Source organism: Haemaphysalis longicornis, unplaced genomic scaffold (genome assembly GCF_048455015.1).
Source record: "Haemaphysalis longicornis isolate Haplotype H1 unplaced genomic scaffold, Haemaphysalis longicornis Haplotype H1 scaffold_8, whole genome shotgun sequence".
Lineage (NCBI taxonomy): Eukaryota > Metazoa > Arthropoda > Arachnida > Ixodida > Ixodidae > Haemaphysalis > Haemaphysalis longicornis.
Window position 1 is genome coordinate 98,475,812 of NW_027526445.1, and position 22,009 is coordinate 98,497,820.

General features: G+C 45.8%; 1 protein-coding gene across 2 annotated transcripts in view; it reads right to left on the reverse strand.

Moving 5' to 3' along the window:
- The window catches only part of LOC144149835 (uncharacterized), a 93,611-nt gene extending 88,025 nt beyond the window's left edge, over positions 1–5,586 (reverse strand). Inside the window, exon 1 of one of the 2 annotated variants that reach the window (XM_077681517.1) lies at positions 3,526–5,586. In XM_077681517.1, the coding sequence (XP_077537643.1) occupies positions 3,526–3,668 (143 nt within the window). In that variant the 5' untranslated portion in view covers positions 3,669–5,586. The remainder of the gene's footprint in view (positions 1–3,525) is intronic. The other variant, XM_077681516.1, reaches the window with a different exon arrangement.
- Positions 5,587–22,009: the final 16,423 nt, after the last annotated feature.

Here is a 22,009-nt window from a genome sequence, read left to right on the forward strand (position 1 = left end):
GCTTCTATAAACCCACGTGACTGGCAAGCATTCCATTGAAAATATTACGAACACACAAGAAGTACACTGCTAGGCAACACCTGAGCATGTTCAAGGCCAAGTGAAAAGCTGAGAGTACGGTGGTGCCTGGGCCACCTGGCAGTGACATGTCATCAAGCCCAAGCCGTCCTGGCCTCACCCAGCGGCACAGCCGTCACCCGCAAGGCAGGCTGCTCTGCGCGAGAGAACAATTCTCAGCAATGTCGACCAAACTAATATTTTCCACAGTAAGCGCTCTAAATTAAAAAAAAAGTAACACGCCCCAGTTTTTACATAACTGTAATCAAAACTACAAGCATTATTCGCAGCGCTAAACTTCAAGGAGAACACAGCGCGTTACATCAGTTGAGTTGATTGCGTTGAGCGCTTACCAGTTCTTTCGAATTCATTACGACCGAAAAGTGCATAGGTGTCCACGGGTTCGGTATTTCGTTGTTCTAATTTTTCAACTGTGGACGCGTAAACAGCAAACTACTAGGGTTTGTTACTCTCTATCCCCATGTTTCATCCGCGCCAAACTAACTGACTTATGAAAAGAGTGTTCCTGGTGCTAGTTTTCGGGAAAGTTGCTAGTCCATTTATAAAAGTTTCAAACAGAAACAGTTGAGACCGGAATGAATTTTGCAACGTTATTTCTGTGGCCGGAAGTAGACCCAGGGTTTTTATGCGGTTAAAGCGATGACAAACAAATCTGCATGGTTTTGACATGATACATTCCACGTTAAAATTTTATATGAACCTTTACCGCAGTAGCCATTCAATCAAACTCAAAGCATACATTGTGCCTACGGTTTCGCGTTTCAGGCTTTCGACCGTGTCTAGAATTGATGCATATTTGCATTTTTAGCGCGAGTTTGCAATCTAGTTTTATTGTGGTTTGTAGCATAAAATAACGTAAAAAACAGAAGTACAAATGGCGTGTCCATTCATGTAACATGAAGAAAGGAATGAAGAAACAAGCACTCGGAAGCAGAGCGAGTTAGATATTGATATTACACCAACAAGTGTAAATTTCACCGCAACTAAAATCCCGGTTACTTAATCCGAATACACTGCGAAGACCGCCATTCACCAATGGTTTTTCTGCAATACGTGCATTTTTTTCTTTATCACCGAGAACTCAATGAAAGCCCTTTCAACGTGTACACTCCCAACGGGCATCCTACGGAGGCGAAATGATGCGGCACCTAATCATGGCCAATGAAACAAATTTGATCGGCAAAATGCAGCCGGTACTAACATCCTGAGCACAGCCCACTCGACAACCGCGGGAGTACGTACAAACTACGTGCATGCTGTGTACTGCACCGTGCTCACGCATTGCCTTTCCCGACCTGGTTCAAGGTTCAAGAGCCCGACCATTTTCGGTCAGAACCAAATTCGGCAAATTATTGTTACGGGCCGCAGGGCGAATCAGTCAAAGCATGATAAGGTGAGTGATGTGTTTACAATCTTTACATAATGTCGGCCATGCGAGAGTACGTGGTGGCTGTGCGCCGGCCAGAGCTTTTCTTCAAACGGAGGTTGGGCCCACAGGTCTCTTTTTCTTCTTTCCGCAACAAAATATTTAACACACTTTTGTTGTTTATTGTCTATTTAAACAAACAGATGCTGAAACACATCGATCCACACCTGCCTCTTGGTCTAGTCCCCTTGGTCTCGTCTGAGAGACATTTCATCTTTCGCTTCTTTCTGCAACCTTCGCGGGAATTGTGGAAGGGGCAAAATGGTATGTGAAGACTCAATTTCCGGCTGCACTTCGTCTAACATAGTTGAATAATACGCAGCTATTGTACCGAAATGACGTTGTTCTCCGGTTATTCGTCTGTACACAAGGGCTAAGCTCCCAGATGAAGTAAAATGCGTTGCGTTTTCATTTGCCTGCAAAAAAAAAAAAAAACTTTCAGTGAATAAGAGGTGTACGGCACTGTGACCCGGAATGAAAAAAAATGATGGAGTTATTCGCGTAGAATCCAATGTGTGTCCACAGCACGTCATGCCTTCGGGAACTGCCGTGACAAACATTGGTCTACCTTCTCATGCTGTTGTAGCTAATGTTGCACTGTCTCCGTACTCGCCCTCCCCCGCGCCAACACCAATCAAAAACACGGACCTAGGAGCTGTAGTTGGGTCCCTGAACGTGGCGCACAGCAGCCAACCTGCCACGGCCACGCACTGTACGAACCGGTACCATCGTTCTAGTTTCATATCAACAGTACACAGGACAGTTCTTTCTCTGTGCGGACCTGCGAACAGAAGCGACAAGGCGAAATGCCATTCTAGTTGTTCCAAGCAAGGCTGCAACGATCCCACTTCGCGTTATCCACGCGCAATCGAGGCGCGCGCACCACTTAAGGGATAAAGACCGATGCCAACGTATGCACTGCAAGGGCATATGCAAAACAAATGCAGGTACGTATCTGTGCACTGTTGGAGGCGGCACATGCACAGACTGAAGACGTCCTCAATCTATACTTAGCTCCCCGACAGTAGGGTGAGGGCTGACCGGGCGCTAACACATGTTTAACAATGTCTGGACGCGAACTGCCATGTTGATAGGAATCTCCTGGCTGCTCCCTGCTGTTAAAGTCAACATGCAAGCTTATCAACGGGGTTGTTGAGAAAAGGGCGTGATTGGCGCGTACTTTCGTTCGCAGCGTGAGCACTCAAGCAGCAAGGATGCTACAGCCTATCTTGACCACCGCAACCAGGTGAGAAAGGTTTGCGCCTCAGTAGTGGAAAACATGGTGGCATGTTTTTTCGGCATTCTCATTTTACTGTCTTCCGCGAGCCTTTCTGTAACTATAGTGACAAGAATTGGGAGCCTAATTGTAAAAATCGCTGTCGACATTACATATTCAAGGCCGCCTTGCGTGACATAACGTTTTCTTGAAAGGCTTTGCAAAGTAATGTCACTACTGACCTACTTCTGCTTACGAAACACGTTGCCATTATGTTCAACGATTAGAAATTTGAATTACAGAAATTTAAAAACGCATTAGTACTGCTTTAAAGAAAAAAAAATGATGCTCAACGGACGTCGATAGCGTACCGGCATAGTTATTGACCAGAGAGTAGAGATATTGCAATGCGAAGGACAATAGTGCGTTACTTGTTGCTGGAACGCCCGAAGGTATTTTCATTTCAAGACATCGGAGAGGCGAAATTTTGAAAGAAAATTCAAGGGAAAGCTTTTGAAACCTATGGAACAAAGAGGTAGAATATTCTTTGTTCCGGAAAATACACGGGATGTCGCTGCTCTTTCTTCGTGGTGGTTTGCTTGGCGGGTGCGGATACGCGGCTGCTTTTCAACTCCGCTATAAGTTTCACCGAACACGCGTGCTAGTAACTTAATATGAATTCTGGGAGTGACGCCGGCGCAATGGGCTTATAGTACTACATCAAAAATTCCAAACAAAACATTTTTGTATAAGGGTATCGGTCCTCCTCAAAATGACGTAATGTCAAAGGTCATGATACACTCACCGGTAATCGAGGGTGTCGTCCAGGAGCTGTGACTCTTGTCCGTTGCCGCAGGGCCCGGGCTGGAGGCCCATGGGATCAGCCATGTAGGTGCAGTCGGACCACCGGTCTCCGTACATCATCGTTGAGACGGGGCCCAAATCCATCAGGCTGGTGGGGTAAGTTCAAGCTCCACGAGTACAACTGTATTTCCTCTTTGTGAGCCCTCAGTTCTCCAGGCAGTGTCGTTAAAAGTATCAGGCTGTCGGGGAGGGGGAACTGTTACTTTCGAGAGTCTGATTTACAGCGGCTATATAGGCTGAGCAGTCCGATTGGAGTCTTGGAGTCTTGTGAGCGACGGGAAAACCAGCAATGGAGAAAGAAAGATTGTGGCCCGATAGACGGTACGTTAATCGTTAGGGAGAATTTGAACCTACCTGAAACTTACAGAGTAATATTGAAGGCCGGATGCAACGTGTGCAGTAAAAAACATCACCCTCTAACTGCAATCACCTTGGAACACCAAAAGACGGAGCCAGTCCGTTTCACAAATGCAAGTAGAAGACACTCCCCCTGAAATGCACGGAAATGGCGGTTCCTATGTGTTTTACAAGGATGGATGAGAGTGTAAACTGCCTGAGGGAAAAATGCGGGGTTATCGGCAGCAGAACTTTGCCGCCCTGTCGTCTTAAGTAGTTTATCAGCAGGAAAATGAAGGGTTTGGGACAATCCGACAAACCAGTTTATAAGTATGTTAACTTGACGCGACAAGGAATGGATATTGGAGAGCTTTGTGAAGGGGGGGGAGGGGAGGACGTGAAATCTGGGGCGTATTAGACCCTTTATAAATGCTTCAAGAACGAATTTTCCTATCCATGCACTGAAAACATGCTTCCCACAGCATCTCAAAGCTCGTTAACGTAGTGTAGAACACCGAGTTTTAGTCCCTAAAAAGGGGGTATCGACGATCACTGCAATAACGTGGCGGTGTTTAGCTAGGCCGAGAACCAACCAAACTGAGCTGTGCGCGGAGTGTTGCGGAAAATAGTATGAAGCGATAGATTCGGGTAGGTCTTCTTTTCTTTGTCGTCCAGGCCGTTGTGGCTGACCATTGGACGCATGTGAGGAGCAGTTCTTTCTTAGACCAATCAAGATTACGATTAGCCAGTGATCGAATGCGTCTTCACACTTAGACCGTGACTCAGGAAAAGCAGCACCGTACATGCACAAAATGTTGGTAGGGAATTTCGCAATTTTGACACTAATGAACACTATAGTACTTGAGGATCCTGAAACGATTCATCGAAACTTTCGCAAACAAACACAAGCGTTCCACCTGTTCCTTTCCTGCTAGTCGTGCGAAGTTTAGTGTTATTCAAACTTCCGCGGAGGGATTAGAGTTCCTGCAGACTGCCGCCCCAACCACCAAAAACGTCCCGCCACGTGAAGCCGAATACCGGATTTGATGTCCAGCAGTATAACCGACGTGATCCCCGCCTCTCTTCTTTGGCAACAGTGCAACTGCCTGCTGAATAATCCGTGAAAAGCAGTACTGCGAATGGTTTCACGACAACGAATTCTTCGTGACCATCAGGTCCGTCTTTCTTGGTCGCTCTCAACACGAGGATATCCTCAATGGCACAACACAAGCTGTTCGGAGTGCAAGGCGGCAGTTTCGTAGTGGCACGTGGCACGTTGTCGCTGACGATGGCTTCACTCCGACGGTCCGAACTATTGACTCACCGGTGGCGGCGGCTGTGGTAGCGTACCGGAAGGATTACTCGCACCGAAGAGCGGATCACCACCGGGAGTAGGCGAACTACCTCGGAGTGTCCCCGACGACGACGAAGCATCACCGCCCTTCCAAAAGGGTTAAAGGTCACGGAAGCCCCGAGGCTCCCACCACGGTCTCGGTCCGCTCTACCACGGGGGCCCAGGGTTGGCAAGCGAGGGGCTTCGGAGCACCGCCGAACGGTCACTGGGGTCGCGGCTGAGCCGGCCGTACGCGCGCGCGCACAACGGCGACCCGATAGCGACGCCGCCACTGGACGGCCATGGCGACAATCTCGGCCGGTCTGCCACGACCGGGACCCGTTGCCCGCTCGCCCCTTATCTTATCTTGCACGCCCTATCACCTGCGCCGTACGGTCGCATGCTGCAGACCCAGCTTCCGAAGAGCAATACGTATTGTCCGTTATCCGCGGAGAATGGACATTGGCCAACCCAGGGGCGAGTCTGAAGTTCCTCGTGCCGCGCTAGCTGCGGCGAAGGAACAGCGGAGGATAGAAAATGCGCTGCGGGAAAATAAGCTGCGATCATTGCTGAGCTGGCTTGCTTTGCACTTGTTAAGAAATCGCAAATAAGAGGCCATGAGTTTTTCGTGTATTCAATCGTCAGCAAGGGAACCAACTGAGGAAGTTCAATCACGTTTAAAAATATTTTCGCCTTATATTTCAGGAATTCTTCCAAACAGTGCCGAAGAATGTTTTTACCGCCTTGCTCCAAGCACGATTCGTGCAAACCTCACCGTTACCATAATCATAGCAACTGGTGAGGAAGGAAGAAATCGAAATGTGTCGCGAAAATGTTGGCCCACCACTGATAGAAACCAACGTTTAAAATTTGATGATTGGTGGCCGTGTCTCAAAACATAATGAACCAGTTTGACAAGACCATACACAAACTGGTCACGCAATTCCGCAGTTTACTGTCACCAGTGCAGGCAGCAATATCACGCCTCAGTTGAGTCCAGCGGCAGAGCAAAGCTGCCACTGACGAAGAAAACAAACATACTAAAGGCCACTTTTAAAACTTCTGCTACGTCATGCGTTAGTGGGAATTTAATTGATATAGGGGAAAGAAACCACCTACTACAACTGATGTCATCAATGACATGATTATATATTTGGGTCTAGGTCTGAATATGTTGGGTTTCCAACTTAAGAACCTTCGAAGGTGTCGGGAACAAGCTTGTCATTCAGTGTATGCCTACACGCTATAACCCAAACCGGCATTTCAACAATTTCCTCATTTGTAAGTCGAAGGATTGTAATGTGCTCCAAGCTTTTTCTCTTTACATTCGTTCTTTATCCTTTGACCTTAAGACCACCGTTACCTGATTGAAAATGGTGGGCAAGCGCTTTTACATTTTTAAAGACGAAAGCTTTCTTAGTGGGTACGGTGGTGTTTGTCCTGTCAAGAAGCGAATGCGTTTCCCTATACACCGGCTGCTCGACCGAAAATGTCTGATAGTATATCTCGACACACGGAGCATGCGCTAAACCAGGATTCAATTGGGTCAAAACGGCTTCTTGAAAATCGCGACAAAGGAACGGCTTTTGATAAGACAATACGCGCATCAATCAGGAAGAAGGTGTAACAAATTATAAGTTCAAGTCATAAGCCACGTATCGGAATACATTTTGATCATTCGCAGCTGCATTAAATTGTCGCACTAGTTGGTTCTTCGTTCGTGATTTGACTCTTTTCGAGATTTGACGACCGATCGGGCGCACTTTCAGCGAAGGTTGGATGCGCTTTTAGCGGAAAATTCTGACGCACTTTTCCCGCAGTTGGGATGTCAGGAAGCTTTCGTACTTTTCTGAACTTTCCTTGGGAAGGAAGGGTGAAGGTTTTCTGCAGGTTGGTTGGTTCTTGTGGTTGGTACGTGCTTCGAGGATTGATGGAACGCGGAGAAAGCTCAAGTGGAGGCATACTTGCAAAAATTAACTAAGCCAGCTAGGTACGAACACTGTCCACGGGGAAAGACCCCAGAACATAGAAACAATAACGAGCGTGGGCCACAGAACAGACATACAGGCAGCAATAAAAGATAAATCTTGCCCGTACCTAATGTTTGGAGAGAGAGAGAGAGAGAGAGAGAGAGAGAGAGAGAGAGAGAGAGAGAGAGAGAGAGAGAGAGAGAGAATGCTCTTTAATGTGAACTGGTGAGGTCAGCCCTGCTAGGGACAAGGCTTGCTACACCAGATGGGGGGGTGACTACGTTGATGAGTGGTGAATATCAGACATCAGGGCTACAGCAGGAAGAAGACAAAATATAGAATGCAGGCTTACACACACGCGTACGCTTTGAAAAAAAGCAAAGGTTTTATAAGCCTGCGCTACACTCTCACGGGTGCCGCAAGTGCGAAATAGGCATATGTAGGGAACGGAGCTAATCCTCAAACAGAAGAGAAAACGCACTATACTAGCACCCTGAAAAGAAAAACTCCTCGGAGTACTTACGTCTGCTTACGTACATTGAAGGCGAAAAAATAATGGTGTCTTGATGCCATACTTCACATAGTTCTTCACTGCTACATCGTGTTGGCGTCGCTTTTTTCGCTTCCGTTTCTTCGACTTTTTGTTCAATTGTTTCCGCAGGCAAACAACCACCATTTCACGCCACATGTTCCCGGGAATTAGTGTTATCTGTGACAGGCTATGCTGTTCTACTCACGTGCCATAAGGTTCCCCTCTCAAGCGGCACGCACTAACTTAACTATTGTCCGGTAACTAAAAAAAAAAAAGAAAACATGCGGAGATAGCGCAATGGTGAAGCACTCGACTCCTCTGCAAACAGAGTCTTAATTCCCATACGAGCGAAGCTCGTTACTCCTAGTACAAACCCAGGAAACGCCTGGTAACCCCCCGTCTGACCTTGTCTGACCTTCAAGCTCAGCCAAGGTGAAGCAAGCCGCGCTTGCGGTTTCGCCGCGCTAACGGAAGCGCGATCAACCATGCTTCGGCCGCCGGCCAAAGCAAAGTTGCAATCAAATCAAATCAAATCATATTTATTCAACATCTTTCACCAAGATGTTGGGAGCACGGACAAAAAGCCTTTGCAGGATCGGCTTGACTGGGTCCGCACCCCCTCAGGAAGCTGACAGTCCTATAAAGTCAACCAAAGTTGACTGTGCAGCAGCGGAGACAGCGGTACATCATTACACAATGGAAACAATTACACAATGGAAACAACATTACACAATGGAAACAAACATTACACAATGGAAAACATTAAACAATGGAGACAAATATTACACAAACATTACACAATGGAAAAAAAAAAAAACGAGAACAGAAGCAAAAAAGAGAATCCAAAATTTATACAGTAAATAACCGGCACAACCTTTCATCCGATTTACATTCTTGCATGTTGTTGCAATAGATACCCTATAAAAAAGTTATTAACATGTTATTTAGGGCAAAAGTCAGACACATGAGTACAAATACACACACCCACAAAAGAAGCCCGATCTGAAGTTACAGATCTAATGAATTTAGTAAGGATGGCAATGCATGCGCGAGCATTTGAACACCATAATTTGTGCGAGCGCGAGGTATTTTCCAGTGTTCTTTATGGCGCGTGTGATAGCTGGAATTATTTGGGGTTAGGTTAGATAACTGTGCGATAAAGTTTGCCTTCTTCTTTGCCCTGCATGATAGCGCTTAAGTAAAATGTGATTGTAAATGTATCCAACTTTAAGAATTCCAAGCTTTGTGAAAAGTGGTTCGGTGTGGGCATTGAATGGTGCGTTAGAAATTGCACGCAGAGCTTTTTTCTGTAGTAGGAGTAGCTTGTTTATGTTTGAAATAGTGGTGTTTCCCCAGATTAGGTGGCAGTAGCTAATCTGTGAAAGAAAAAGTGCGTTGTATATCATAAGTTTTATTTTTGTCGGTAGGAAAGTTCGGAGCCTTCTTAGAATGCCAACTACATGCGAAACCTTGTTAGTGACCTTTTCGACATGATCATTCCACGTCATGTGTTCGTGAAATGTGACTCCAAGACTTTTAACTGTGGAGACAATTTCAATGGAGGAATTCCCAATACGAAGGGAGTCAGTGACATTTATGATTCGGTTTTTCGCCCTGAAGAGCACGGCCTTGGTTTTGGACGTATTGATAGCCAATGCATTTACTTTACTCCAAGTACTTAATTTATCTAGAACAGAGTTAGCTAGACCTATTAGATGTGTAGTATCTTTGGATGTAAAAAACAAGCTCGTGTCATCTGCATAAATAATGTATTTTGGAATGTCATCTATGTTAATAATGTCGTTTATATAAATGTTGAAAAGAAGTGGTCCCAGGATGCTTCCCTGTGGTACCCCACATGAAATATGTTTTAAACTGGACGTTTTATCGTTTATAATGACTTGTTGTTGGCGATATTTCAGGTATGACTCTATCAGTGTTAGAAATATTCCTCTAAAGCCGTAGGCTTCTAATTTTTTTAATAATGTGTGGTGGTTAATGCGGTCAAACGCCTTGGAGAAATCGATAAAAATTCCTAGCGTGAAAAGTTTCTGTTCGATTCCTTGTAGAATGAGCTCTTTTTGCCTGAGGAGGGCTGACTCTGTGGAGTAGCCCTTCCTGAAGCCAAATTGATTTGGGATTAATATGTCATGTTTTTCGCAGAAGTTTGACATTCTTTCATTGATTATTTTTTCCAGGCATTTTGAAAAAATGGGTAAGATTGAAATGGGTCTGTAGTTAGACAAGTCATCCCTATCACCGCCTTTGTGTATAACAGTTACTTTTGCTGTCTGCATACGTTTTGGGAACCTACCATGCGCAAGTACGAGGTTAAAGACGTGCTCGAGGACGGGGGAGACTATGTCTATAACGTATTTTATTGGGCGAATTTGAAGATTATCTGTATCGCAAGATCTGCTATTGGAGAAAGACCGAAATGTGCTGTGGATTTCCTCCCGGCTTGTAGGAGTTAAAAATGCACTTTGGCTATTTCTTTGCCTTATGTACTGCATGCATTGGGGGTCGTGAGTGGCTATATTCAGGGAGACAAAGAAGTTGTTGAAAGAGTTAGCTAAGGCTTCGCCAGACACGGCATTGCCATTTATTGTCAATTCCTGGATGCGTTCCCTGCACTGTCCACGTCCAAGAACAGTATTTAGCCGCCGCCACACAATATCGCTACGTTTCATTACTTCTGCATTGAATAAATCATGAAGATAGTTTGTTTTTGCTTGTTTAAGAAATTTATTGGCCTTGTTTCGGAAAGCCTTAAAAGCGCTGAGATCGCTTAAATCCCTGGTTTTTAAGAAGCGCCTGTAAAGAAAGTTTTTTTGTTTTATAAGTTTTAGTGCAGCAGTTGTTACCCAGGGTTTGCGAGATTTTTTAGTTGTAGAAGCCTTTTGCAGAAACGTGCTAGTGTACACCTTTTTAAATATTGATAGAAAAGTTTCATAGGCCGTATCTGGGTCATTTAAGCAAAACACATCTTCCCAGTCTATTTGTAGTAATTTATTGTGGAACTGTTCTAACGTTCTCGGGTTGACATCTTGAAAAGTCACTGCACTAGCTTTCTTGGACGAGCCGTCTGAAATATTTTTATCATAAATTAAGAAAATTGGTAAATGGTCGCTTATGTCGGCGCCAATAACTCCAGAGTGTAGGTTATCGTGATTAATGTTTGTGATAAACACATCAAGCAGAGTTGCAGAACTGCGTTGAATTCGAGTGGGTGAAATAATTGTGTTAACGCAAAAGTTCGTTTTAAGAAGGTTTGAGAGTTCACGGTTTGCAGGTGATGAATTGAGCATGTCTATATTTACATTGCCACCAATGAACACGTTGTAGCCGCTATTGTTTACCCAGCCCAATAAAGCATCAAGAAATGAAAAAAAGGCAGACGTGTTTCCCCTTGGGGGGCGATATACAACAGCGAAAACGTTGCGATCACATGTGACAGTCAAAGCTTCAAAGTCGTCACTCATTTGTGTAAAGTCTGCGACCATATCACATTTTAGGAAATTTTTTGCCAGTACCAGTACTCCTCCACCTCTTCTGGAACGGCGATTAAGAAAGTAAGAGCTATATCCGGAAATTTCCAACACATCATGGTCACTCTGATACCATGTTTCGGTTAACATGATTATGTCAAAACAAAAATCAAAGGAGGCGAAGAGCGCATGTAAGGCATCGTCCTTAGCACAACAAGATTGCGCATTTAAATGGAAAAAAGATAGGCCATGTCTAGTGGTGCTACAGCACTGCTTTACATAGCTAGGGGATACTACATCGACAGACATTTTAGGCGAAGTGCAATAAGGACAAGGCCAGCAGTGAGCATAGCCACGGTCTATTCTATCTTTTCCAGATCGTCAGCGCACCTCACCCTCAGCACACGCGACTCGTCTGTTTTTCTGGCGAATATTTTCCCCTGCTTCGTCCATGCGTACTTCCAGTGCTTTTCGTTCTTCCGCGCAGTGACCTGTCCAAGCAACCTCTTAACAGATAAACAAAGGTGCTCGTTTATGTATACTGGAGAGCGGCCTTTTAGCCCGAAATCAGCGGTGTTCACACGCCGCTTACGCGCAGCCTCGAGTACTGCATCACGCTTAGTGCGTGTGGTGAATTGCACTACAACGTTCGGGCATTCTCCAACCTTCCTCGGCACCCGGTGACAGACTTCCATGTCTTTTTTGGCTATCGGTACATTGACGACGTCACCGAGTTTTTTTATCATCTCGGGCAGCTTTTCCTGCTCTGTTTCTGTGAGGCCTTTTATTTCGATGTTTTTGTTTCTTGAGTACTGCTCAAGGTCGGTCACTCTGTTCTCGAAATGCCTAGCTTGTTGCTTCAGCACGTCACATTCCGCGGATAAGGCCGCATTCGCCTTTTTCAGTTCGGCGTTTTCTTTATCAATGTTCTTACACCGCTCAGACATGGCATCAAACTGTTTACTCATGAACTCGACAGACTTCTTCAATTCGTTGCATTCCTCTCTAAGTTCTTTTACTATGCTGGCTTTTATGTCCAGCAATTCCTGTCTGAACCCCTTTAGTGCCTTAGCAACATCATCCATCACTTTGACTTTGGGTGCACTTTCGCTTGGCAGCAGCGGCAACAAAAAAAAAGAAAAAAGGTACAAGGCAAACACACCAGCAATAGACCAGAGCACCAACCTGGATAAGTGTCACGATTAGAACGATGCGTACGCTGTCGCCGCTGCTGCCAAATGAAGCCGGGGCGGCGGCCGGGTCAGCTTTTTGTAGACGGAGGGTCCGTGAGGCAGCCAATTGCAGGTTCCGATGCGCAGGCGTGACTGTGGTGTACCACGTGGGTGGCTCCCGATGATCACGCACGTGCTATGATGTGGTCCGGGCGACAAGCGATCAGCTTGTCATGAAGGTCGAGCAGCGTCCATGAAGCCAGAAACCTGGATAAGTGTCACGATTAGAACGATGCGTACGCTGTCGCCGCTGCTGCCAAATATAATTTGGCAGAGCTTGGAGCGAGCGTCTAGGCTGCACTCTGGACACGTATGGGACGCCGTAGGACACGAGCAGCGTGGTGAGCACTATACTCGGTGACAACTTAAGAACGGCACCGGAAGTTGCCGCTGTGTCTTATCACCGTAGCCGGATGTTTCTCCGCGCGGCGCAAGTAGGGTGTTACTGGGAATATTTTGAACATGGCGTGAGCCGTTTCCGTGATTTTTTGGACTTAATATGCGTATAAGCGACCCCAGTGACGACAAACAAACTGCGTGAGACAAGGCAGACGATATCACGCATTCGCAGCAAACCCCTTTCAAAACGCACGCGCACTGACGTCATGGGTCCGGCGCTTTGGCGGACTGATACACTACATGAGGTGGTGCCGTTGTTGAGTTGTAACCGAGTATAGTACCCCAAGCGACAACCAGAGCAACTTCTTGTGGCTTTGCTAGAACAGCTCGTCTTGTTTGTCAGTGCAGACAAATACTCCGAAAAGTTCTTTGTTAGGCGGTGGTGTATTTAACTCGTCTTTTTACACAAATTTGCTCTCGCAAAAATCAAGCGCACATATGTTTTATAATATAAGCGCATATATAAGCGCACATAGTACCCGTTACGCAATAGTTTTTTGACTGAAATATGCGTAATGTTTTCTGTTTGCTCAACAATGTTGACAAGTGTGAAGTCTGGTTACAGATTTATTCGTTTGGGCACGTTTTGCGAATATAAATTTCTCCTTATTGAAATCCATTTATATTTTGGCGGGTGGCTGAAGCGAGGGACAGACAGACAGACAGACATTTTTGGGGTTTAGGCAGCACAAGAAAGGAAATCGTCTTTACAAGACCAAAAGTACTTTACGTTGTGGTTAGCCTTACCAAGGTAACGAAAGAAAATGGCTCCGTTATGATCCCTATTTAAATGTCTTGCGGGAAAAAGAAACTTACGAGGCAGTTGTTGCGGTGACGGGGACGGGGCGGCGCCAGTCCGACACGCGGCGGTGGAAAAAACGTCGTCCGCCGCCGATGTAACTGGGTCAGAAATGTTCGGTGGTGGCCAAGCGGTGACGAAGCGGCGGCGAAGCGGCATACCGAAGGAACCAATCAGGTATTCCAATTTGCCCTCAATAGCATGTGCACACCGTTGCCTTGCAGCTGCTTTGGAAGCATTTCAAAGCAAAGAAGTTTGATAGACGTACACCCGCCCAATTTTTTACCAATATCACGGGAGCGCCGACCGTTCGGTCAATCAGCGCCGTATGCTGGAGTGATACGGCAAACTGGGCGAGAGTAGCCGCATGCGCACTAAGCAAAGGCCGCTTTTGCCGTCGTCTGCTGGGCTGTTCCAAGAGCAGACGGCCACCCCCGATTTTTGTTATTTGCTTATCACACTGCCTGCCATGCTCGAAATTTTTCCTCAAGACCGGGCACGTGGCGCCAACTGAAAACAGAGTAATCAGCGTTGCCGAACGATCCTTGCGCGGAACGAACCCTGCGCTCGGCAGTGCTGATTACTCTGTTTTGAATTGGCGCCACGTGCCTGGTCTTGAAAAAAAATTTTGAGCATGGCAGGTGGTGTGATAAGCAAATACCTAAAATCGGGGGCGACTGTCTGCTCTTGGAACAGCCTAGCAGATGACGGCAGCAGCGGCCTTTGCTTACTGCGCATGCGGCTACTCTCGCCCAGTTTGCCGTATCACTCCATCACCCGGCGCTGATCGACCGAACGGTCGACGCTCCCGTGATATTGGTAAAAAATTGGGCGGGTGTACACCTGGCTCGCGTGTATTCGACCTAAAAAAAAAACGGATTGTAAATCAGAGATCGTTCGAGGAAAATAATGAAGTCCGCGCTATTCTTATAAGTGAAGCCCAAAGCGAAACACTGTCCCAATCCAACTGCCATGGCTTGTGTTGCCGAGATATATGCATGCACGATAGCTTTTATTGGGTTAAATAAAGGCGATCCTGCTCCATAACTTGTGTAAAGGGACACTTAAGTGAATTTGTCAAGCTCCCGTTTAGCTGACACTGTGCAGACTAGCTCAAATGAACGCACTTTTCATCGTTTATCCGGGCGATAAGGCGGTATTTATTTTATAAAGCCTGAAAGCAGAAAAATTACCATGCGTGGTTTGAAGCGGCTGCGCCAACTAACCGCAGGGACGTCAGGTAAATGTGCTACGTGACTGGACGATGTCCGAGACTAGCATTCAAACAATTTTCCGTTTCGGTTGTGTGAAACACCATGCTTGACATGAGACGTTATCGTTAGATGGGCAGTCTCGATATCTCAATAATCGCCATACTGCGCTTATGTCAAGTTGCCGGCTTTAAAATGCATCAGATAAGCCTAGCAGGAAGGCTTGGAATCGTAGCAGTCACTAGCCGAGGCCTACGCAGTGGATGAGCGCCTTCCGCGTAACCGCAGGCGCTCAAATTCCATGCGCTTTTCCTCAATCTTTGGAGCGTGCCGCACTCATGCCCGTATCGTAAAAAGCGTGTTCGCACCAGGCCAAGGGTCTGCTGAATCTGGCCTGCGCCCACTGCCCGCAAGCAGTCTCTCCTTATGGCCGCGGCACACCAACGAGAACTCGCTAGCGCGTCAGTGTCAGTCTGCGCGCGTTCTGCGAATTCGCCTGTGGAGCAATGAACCTTATGGCCGAAATAATAGCAAATTCAGTATAGGAAACATTGGCCGAAAACGAAGACATCTACTTACAAAACAAAAGGATGTACCCTCATGGATTCGAACTTGCGACATGCAAAATAGAATACCTAGCGCTTCAGGCGATTTGGCCAGGAACCAGCGCTGCCGGTGAGGGATATATAAGGTATATACTGTATAACCAGTTTACTCTTTTGTTTAGTGTTATCATTGCAAGCAGCTTAGATGACTATTTGTGGTATAGCGCTCGTTCAGTAAGCGTCCCCCAAATTTCCGGAATATCTCTGTCTAGCAATCGCATTCCTTAGACGGAAAAGCGTTCGCAGATCTGTGGTCGTGCTGCTGACCGCTGTGCTTGTTCTCCCAGCGCAAAAAAAGTGCTTCGTGCTCCTTAGTTTTACGCTGTACGGTAAAATTATCAGTTGATTTTATTTCCTCAGTATCTATATTGACTTCGCTGACTCTTCTCCTGCCTTCAAGCGGCCTTAAATTTTCCCCGTAGCGTACCAGTCAGCGAAGCGTCGCATGTGCGTTTGGGCAGCGGTTTTGTGGAGCGACCTGGACTTTGAGCTTGGTATACATTGTACCAGCTAGAAAAAAAAAATCACATTCTTTCGTTCACAAACGTGCCGTGGCTTAGTTTCAACTGAGCGAGCGAATTTCGACGACCCGTCGGCGGCCGGCGGACTACACGGTGGGCCGACTGACTCTGTCGGAAGTTCGGCGAGCCGTGCAGTAGCGCAGTCAAGCAAAGTCATCTCCTCCTGACGTCACACAAAAACGCCACACAAAATGGGCGAGGACGCAGAGAGGAGGACAACATTTTGGAATTGATTTTTCTACTAAATAAATTCGCGTAAACGCACCCAGAGTGGTCGAGACATGGCCTAGGGACTCCGGAACACAATTTGCGCTAGTAATCCCCGCAAGGTTCGCGGTTCACTTCAGTGTCCTTTTAACAGCGATATGGGGCCCCTCTGCAAGAACGGTGCGTGGGGAACAGGCGGTATTACTGCGTGGGCCTCTCAAATACTACAAACAAGCAGAAACCTGTCTCTGTTGATGGCCCAGTATGGCACGCTGATGATGATGATGCTCAGCGGCTTCTTCTTTGTAACGGGGTGGCGTTGCACAGCGAGCTTAGGTGTCGCGCCACTGTACCATCACCTTTGTATGGTAAAAAATGCCCCTTCATTGTATTTTAGTGCTGATCTTACTCCTTTCTTTGCAAGTCTTCTTAGTTTCTCTGCTCTTTTCCCACCAGAATTCCAACCTTCGATCTTTTACTAACAGTAACCTCTACTACTTTAGAATTCACTTTTCCATCAAACTTAGAGCCAAGGGCTTCGGGAAGCTGGATGTGTCTCTCGCTGAGGACTGGACGGATATCTTTGCACGCCATTACAATATGTCCTGAGGTTTCTGGCTCCCTGCCGCAACCTGCGCACCATTCTTCCTGTACCTGCTCGGGGATTAGCATTTTTGTTCGCAAGCAACCCGCCCGGGATCCAAAAGCAATGCAATCCCTTTGATATTATCAGAGGACCTTTCCCTCGTGATGTCCCGTTTCCAGAATCTGTAGATATAAAAGACTTCGTTGAAATGCCGGTTTATGTTGTAAAGGTACCTAGTTACGTTCTTCCCGGGCGCATTCTTTTTTTGTCTACCCCATTTGACGTTTTTTGAGAACAGAAAATGAACATTTCAGCGGAAGAAATGCCCCAGAATCACTCAGAGTCGTCAAACAACGGAAAACATACGCGGGAAGCTCCTGCACTCGGCCTGTTTACTGAACCCACCCGGTTGACCCTGGGTATAGGGGCTCAGTAAGCCATACTGAGAGCAACTCAGCGGCGACACGGCGGCGGGTCTCCGCTCCATGTAGTTCACTCGTAAGAACATACGGCGTCCTGAGGCGCAAAATTTTCCCCCACACAAACTTCGTCGTGAAAGTGCGCTCCCCAATTCTGGCTTTAAAGCAATATTTGAAATTTACAAGTTGAGGGCAGTGGCGAATACACTAGGGTCAGAAATTTAGCACACACAAAAAAAAAAAAAAAAAAAAAACACGCTAATACTAGTTAGTCTTATGGTACGCTTTAAGAGGATTGCTTTTTGGAAGTCCCGTATCGGCTATGCATCTAAACGCGCTGAACCGAACTTGTGTTTTTTTCCCCTACCCGTAACTCAATGCTAAATTGTGCTTCTTGGGAAGTCGGGCTTTAAAGAGGTTACGGTTTCGTGCTGTAGCAAGATATTTATTTTGTATTTCTTCGTTCCTGGTTATGGTACTGTTTAGTATAGTAGAAAACGTCACAAAAAAATGCAAACCGTTTCTTGGCGTGACAAAATTTGGCTTCCTGATCAGTTGGTACCGGTATGCTCGAATGAAGTTGCGCACGTTATTTTATTATGAAAAACACTGCTACGGGAATAGAGGTCTGGTTTGGACATTTATCGCAGATTCGAAATTATGAGAGGGTAATGCGTTAGAATATATCAGCAAAGATAAAACCTATGCGAAGTAAGAAATTAGCTGATAGCGAAAACTCATGTTAAAACGAGTGATGGTGAAGAATTATTTGCCTAACGAATACCAAGCATTTTTTTATGGATGTCCTGGAATTTTTCACCTACATCAAAATAGTACCACACGTACTCCATAGATATTGGCACAAGCAATAAGCGAATTCCCCTGCTTCTTACAGCCAGACGAGTAAGAATTATCTATCCGCATTATCTATCCGCATTTCTAGATTATCTATCCGCATTTCTTTTGTAAACTTGAGGTAACAATGAGTATTTTCTTATCTCTAGTTATATAGAAGATCTTTTTGCATGTATTCCTTGTATGCGTTTGCCTAATGCTCATGATGTTGTTTGCGCAATAAAATTTGGGTTTGCGAAAACGTTTTTCTTTTTTTGTAAATGCATTTTTTGTTGTCTCGGCTACGTCTGGTTAATTTCGGGTTGTGTTAAGCACTGCGGCTACGCTTTGAAAAGTTGCACGGCGTTGTCAGGCATTTACTTGGATACAGTCGTGTCACTCGACAACCACTTGTGGAAAACATGTTTGGATCAAACTGCAAAATAAAAAGAACTGGCGAAGCTTGCCCTATGCCGCGCGAGGCTTCAACCATAGCGAAACTTCAGGATTTCTTTCTACACGAGCAGTGAACCCTTATGAAAATGAACTTTTCCTTTCTGTTTACTTTGTGTCTCCTGCATGTTGACTGTGTGGCCTTTCTTTTGACTTTTCCTTTGTGTTACCTCTAGGACATAAGCAGGCTGTGTACTTTTTATAGACTGCCGGATAAACAGCCATGATGTTTTACCTTTATATGTACTATGGTAAAGACAAAGTTTAAATTTCTATACGAAGATTTTATTTCGGATGAGAGGTATAAAACTTTAAAAATGACTTGCTTTCTTCTCTTTCTGAGTTCCGCAATGCTATTGTCCATGTGTGTACTCAAGGCAAAATGAAGTCAAAAGACTTTGGCCTGTTTCCCCTGTGTTGCCTCTAGGACAAAGGCTGTAAGATAGAACTTGAATTTGCTGTCTTAATTCTTCTGTGTGCCGTAATGCTGTTGCTTATGTATGTACTGAAGGCAAAATGAAGTCAAAAGACTGACTTATGTCTTTTGTGTTGCCTCTAGGACACTGGGAAGAAGGATAACTATTTGTTGCCTTACATTCTTTTTCTGAAGATTGTGCTTCCTCAAGTAAACATAAAGTCGAATATGTAAGCCTTAATTATACTCGAAAGGTTAAGTTTTTTGGCTTGGCTAGAGATGGTAAGAAACAATGCCGATGGTTTGTGGAAATTCTGCAGCACTGTATACGTTATTTCGTGCTAGTAAGGTCTGATAAATTCGCAGAATTAATATTACCAACTGGTACGTTTGTATGAAACAGTGGCGTAAGAAGGATACATATTGAACGAGGCTGTTCGAAGTGCCTCGTCCCTCCCATTACGAAAAAAAAGTGGGAGGGAGAAGAATATCCAGACCACAAAAAGTAAAAAGAACACAAAAAGCCGAATAGAAAACGAAGCAATGAAAACAAAAACAACCTAAAAAGTGGCTTCCGATTGTCCTAGTCTGTGTTTTCCTTCAGGGTCGTTGTAAAATGGCTTATCCTTGCAACTAAATGCTGAAGCGGTGTACTGTTTTTTGGGGCAGAGCTTGCGGTAGAAATATATTGCGACAGAAAAAAAAGGGACACAGCCAGACGAGAGCAACAAGAGCAACAACAATGTCAAAATATAACCTAAGGCAGAAAACCTTCAATTAAAACACGGTTAAAAAAAAAAAAGGTCACGGAGCGGGTTTCGAACCACTGCCCTTTCAATCAGTAGGCGAGTACTTAACCTCCAAGCCACCAAAACAGTACACGACCGGGTCGTAAACCTAGGTGTAAATACTTGAGCTCACATAGTCTTGCTAATATAGTGCCTATTGCTAAGCCTCCATTTGAGTGAATTGTTTGCCTGCGTGGATTTGACGCACGGTGCTTTTGTGTGCGTGCGTGCGTGCGTGCGTGCGTGCGTGCGTGAGTGCGTGCGTGTGCGTGTGTGTGTGTGTGTGTGTGTGTGTGTGTGTGTGTGTGTGTGTGTGTGTGTGTGTGTGTGTGTGTGTGTGTGTGTATGCGTGTGCGCGTGTGTTTGCGTATGTCTGCGGGGAATAATTTTTGTATCCGGCCGTTCTGTTTGTGAAAAGCTCACAAACAGTGAATGGTGAATGCTTGGACGCTGAACAAAACACAAAACAGTCAATCTAGATGTAGATGACGATGATAATAACTTCGTTTGTTAATCCATTTTTATTCGCTTTTGAGTAGCAACAACTTACGACAACAAAAGACGTTGCTCGCATCAAGAAAATATACTGCCATTATATATATGTTTGCTATTATCAACTTTAACAAAATACTATAATGGCGTCTGCCTAGTTTGCTTCAGGGGTGTTAATGAAGGAAGAAAGTAACTGCTAAAACTCTATGACTGCTAGATAGCAAACTGTAGTAATAAGTCTAGTCTAGGCTAGCATATATGCAGTCATTGTTATAGGTGCGCAAGAAAAGATGTGGCTCAGTGTTGCCAACTGTAGGGTTTTCGCCCTACATGTAGGGCGTTTTGGGAAATTTTTTCTTGTCGTAGGGCCGTAGGGCCGTTCTGCCATTTTTCCGCCGAGCGTAGGGCAATTTTAAACTTTTCTGTTGAACTTTCCATTTTGCGCCACATGAAGCCGCGAAAATCTGAAATTATGTCCTCAACTAACTGGTTGTAATGCAAATTTTGACCGCTAGGTTACGCTTCCGCAACCCGATCTTTCGGTAGAGAGGGAGTGGAGGGAGCAAATGAAGAGCCACGGAGGAAACAAAAGCTTGCGAAGAGCAGACGCCGCAGAAAGGCACAAAAGATCAAACTCTGCTGTTGCCCTGTGGATGCCCTGTTGCATGAACAGCTAGGCTGCTGCGTTGCGAAGTTGGTTTCCACCGCTGGTAAGGGGTGTAGCTATAACGAAGAGCGTGAGGGCCGGGCTGGTGCGGGAGGCGCGCGCGCGATTTTAATTGCTACCAGCGCAGCGGTACAACGGTTGCTATGGGGGCTAGCATGCAGGGTGCCTCCATAGTGCTACCCCCACGGTGGAGCGCGTGTTTTCGAGCCAGCGCCGCGGCCAAACACGTCGAAACCAATTCGGAACTTGTGTTCCCGTGATAAGGCGCCGATTGGAGATCTCGCAGATCGCGGGGCGCCTGCTCCATTATTTTCGACTTTCGATTTTTTACAGCAGTTGTTGAAAACTGCCTCTCAGAAAAAAGGGTACCTTTGAAAAACATCCTGGGCCTGGCATGTGACAACGCCAGCGTTATGGTTGGCGAGCATTCAGCACAAGGCAGACAGGAGTTTCGTGCTCATTCGCTGCATATGCCATTCCACCCACATTGTTGCCAGCAAAGCTGCAATGAAGCTTCCCAGATACCTGGAAGATCTTCTGCGAAACATCCAAACAGCAAGAGGCAAGCACAAGTATCTGCACTACAGGAGTTCCTCCAGACTTAAAAAAGGAAGATTCTGCGACCATGCGAGACCCGATGGCTCGTGCTTTATGCGTGCGTTGAGCGTGTACTAAAAGAATGGGAAACCCTGCGACTCCTCTTGCAAGCCTCCGTGGAAGACCGAATAGTGGCCGCCGAATTCAATTTCTAAACCACATGAACTATAGTGTCACAGAGGCTTATTTCAGGTTTATGAAATTCGTGTTCAAATTTTTTAACATGCTACGGAAACGGAAGGCAACGGAAACGTCATCGGAGAACTCCAGGCAGAGAGAGTCAACGCCTCATCCGATGTCATGCTGCAAAATTTTGTCCAGCCGTCTGCTCTGGAGAGGTATGACATAAATACCATGGACCCAAGAGTTCTGCTGCCCCTTAAAGAGGTATACCTGGGCGAAGGGTGCAATTCTGTGCTGAAGAAGTGTGCCGGTTCGCGACCTTCGTATTCGCTGTCTGTCTTTTTATCAGACAGCCGCCGTTAAGGTCAAACAGAGGCTTCTAGTTTCCGGGCTCTTTGTCATGACCCCGGTTGCCGTG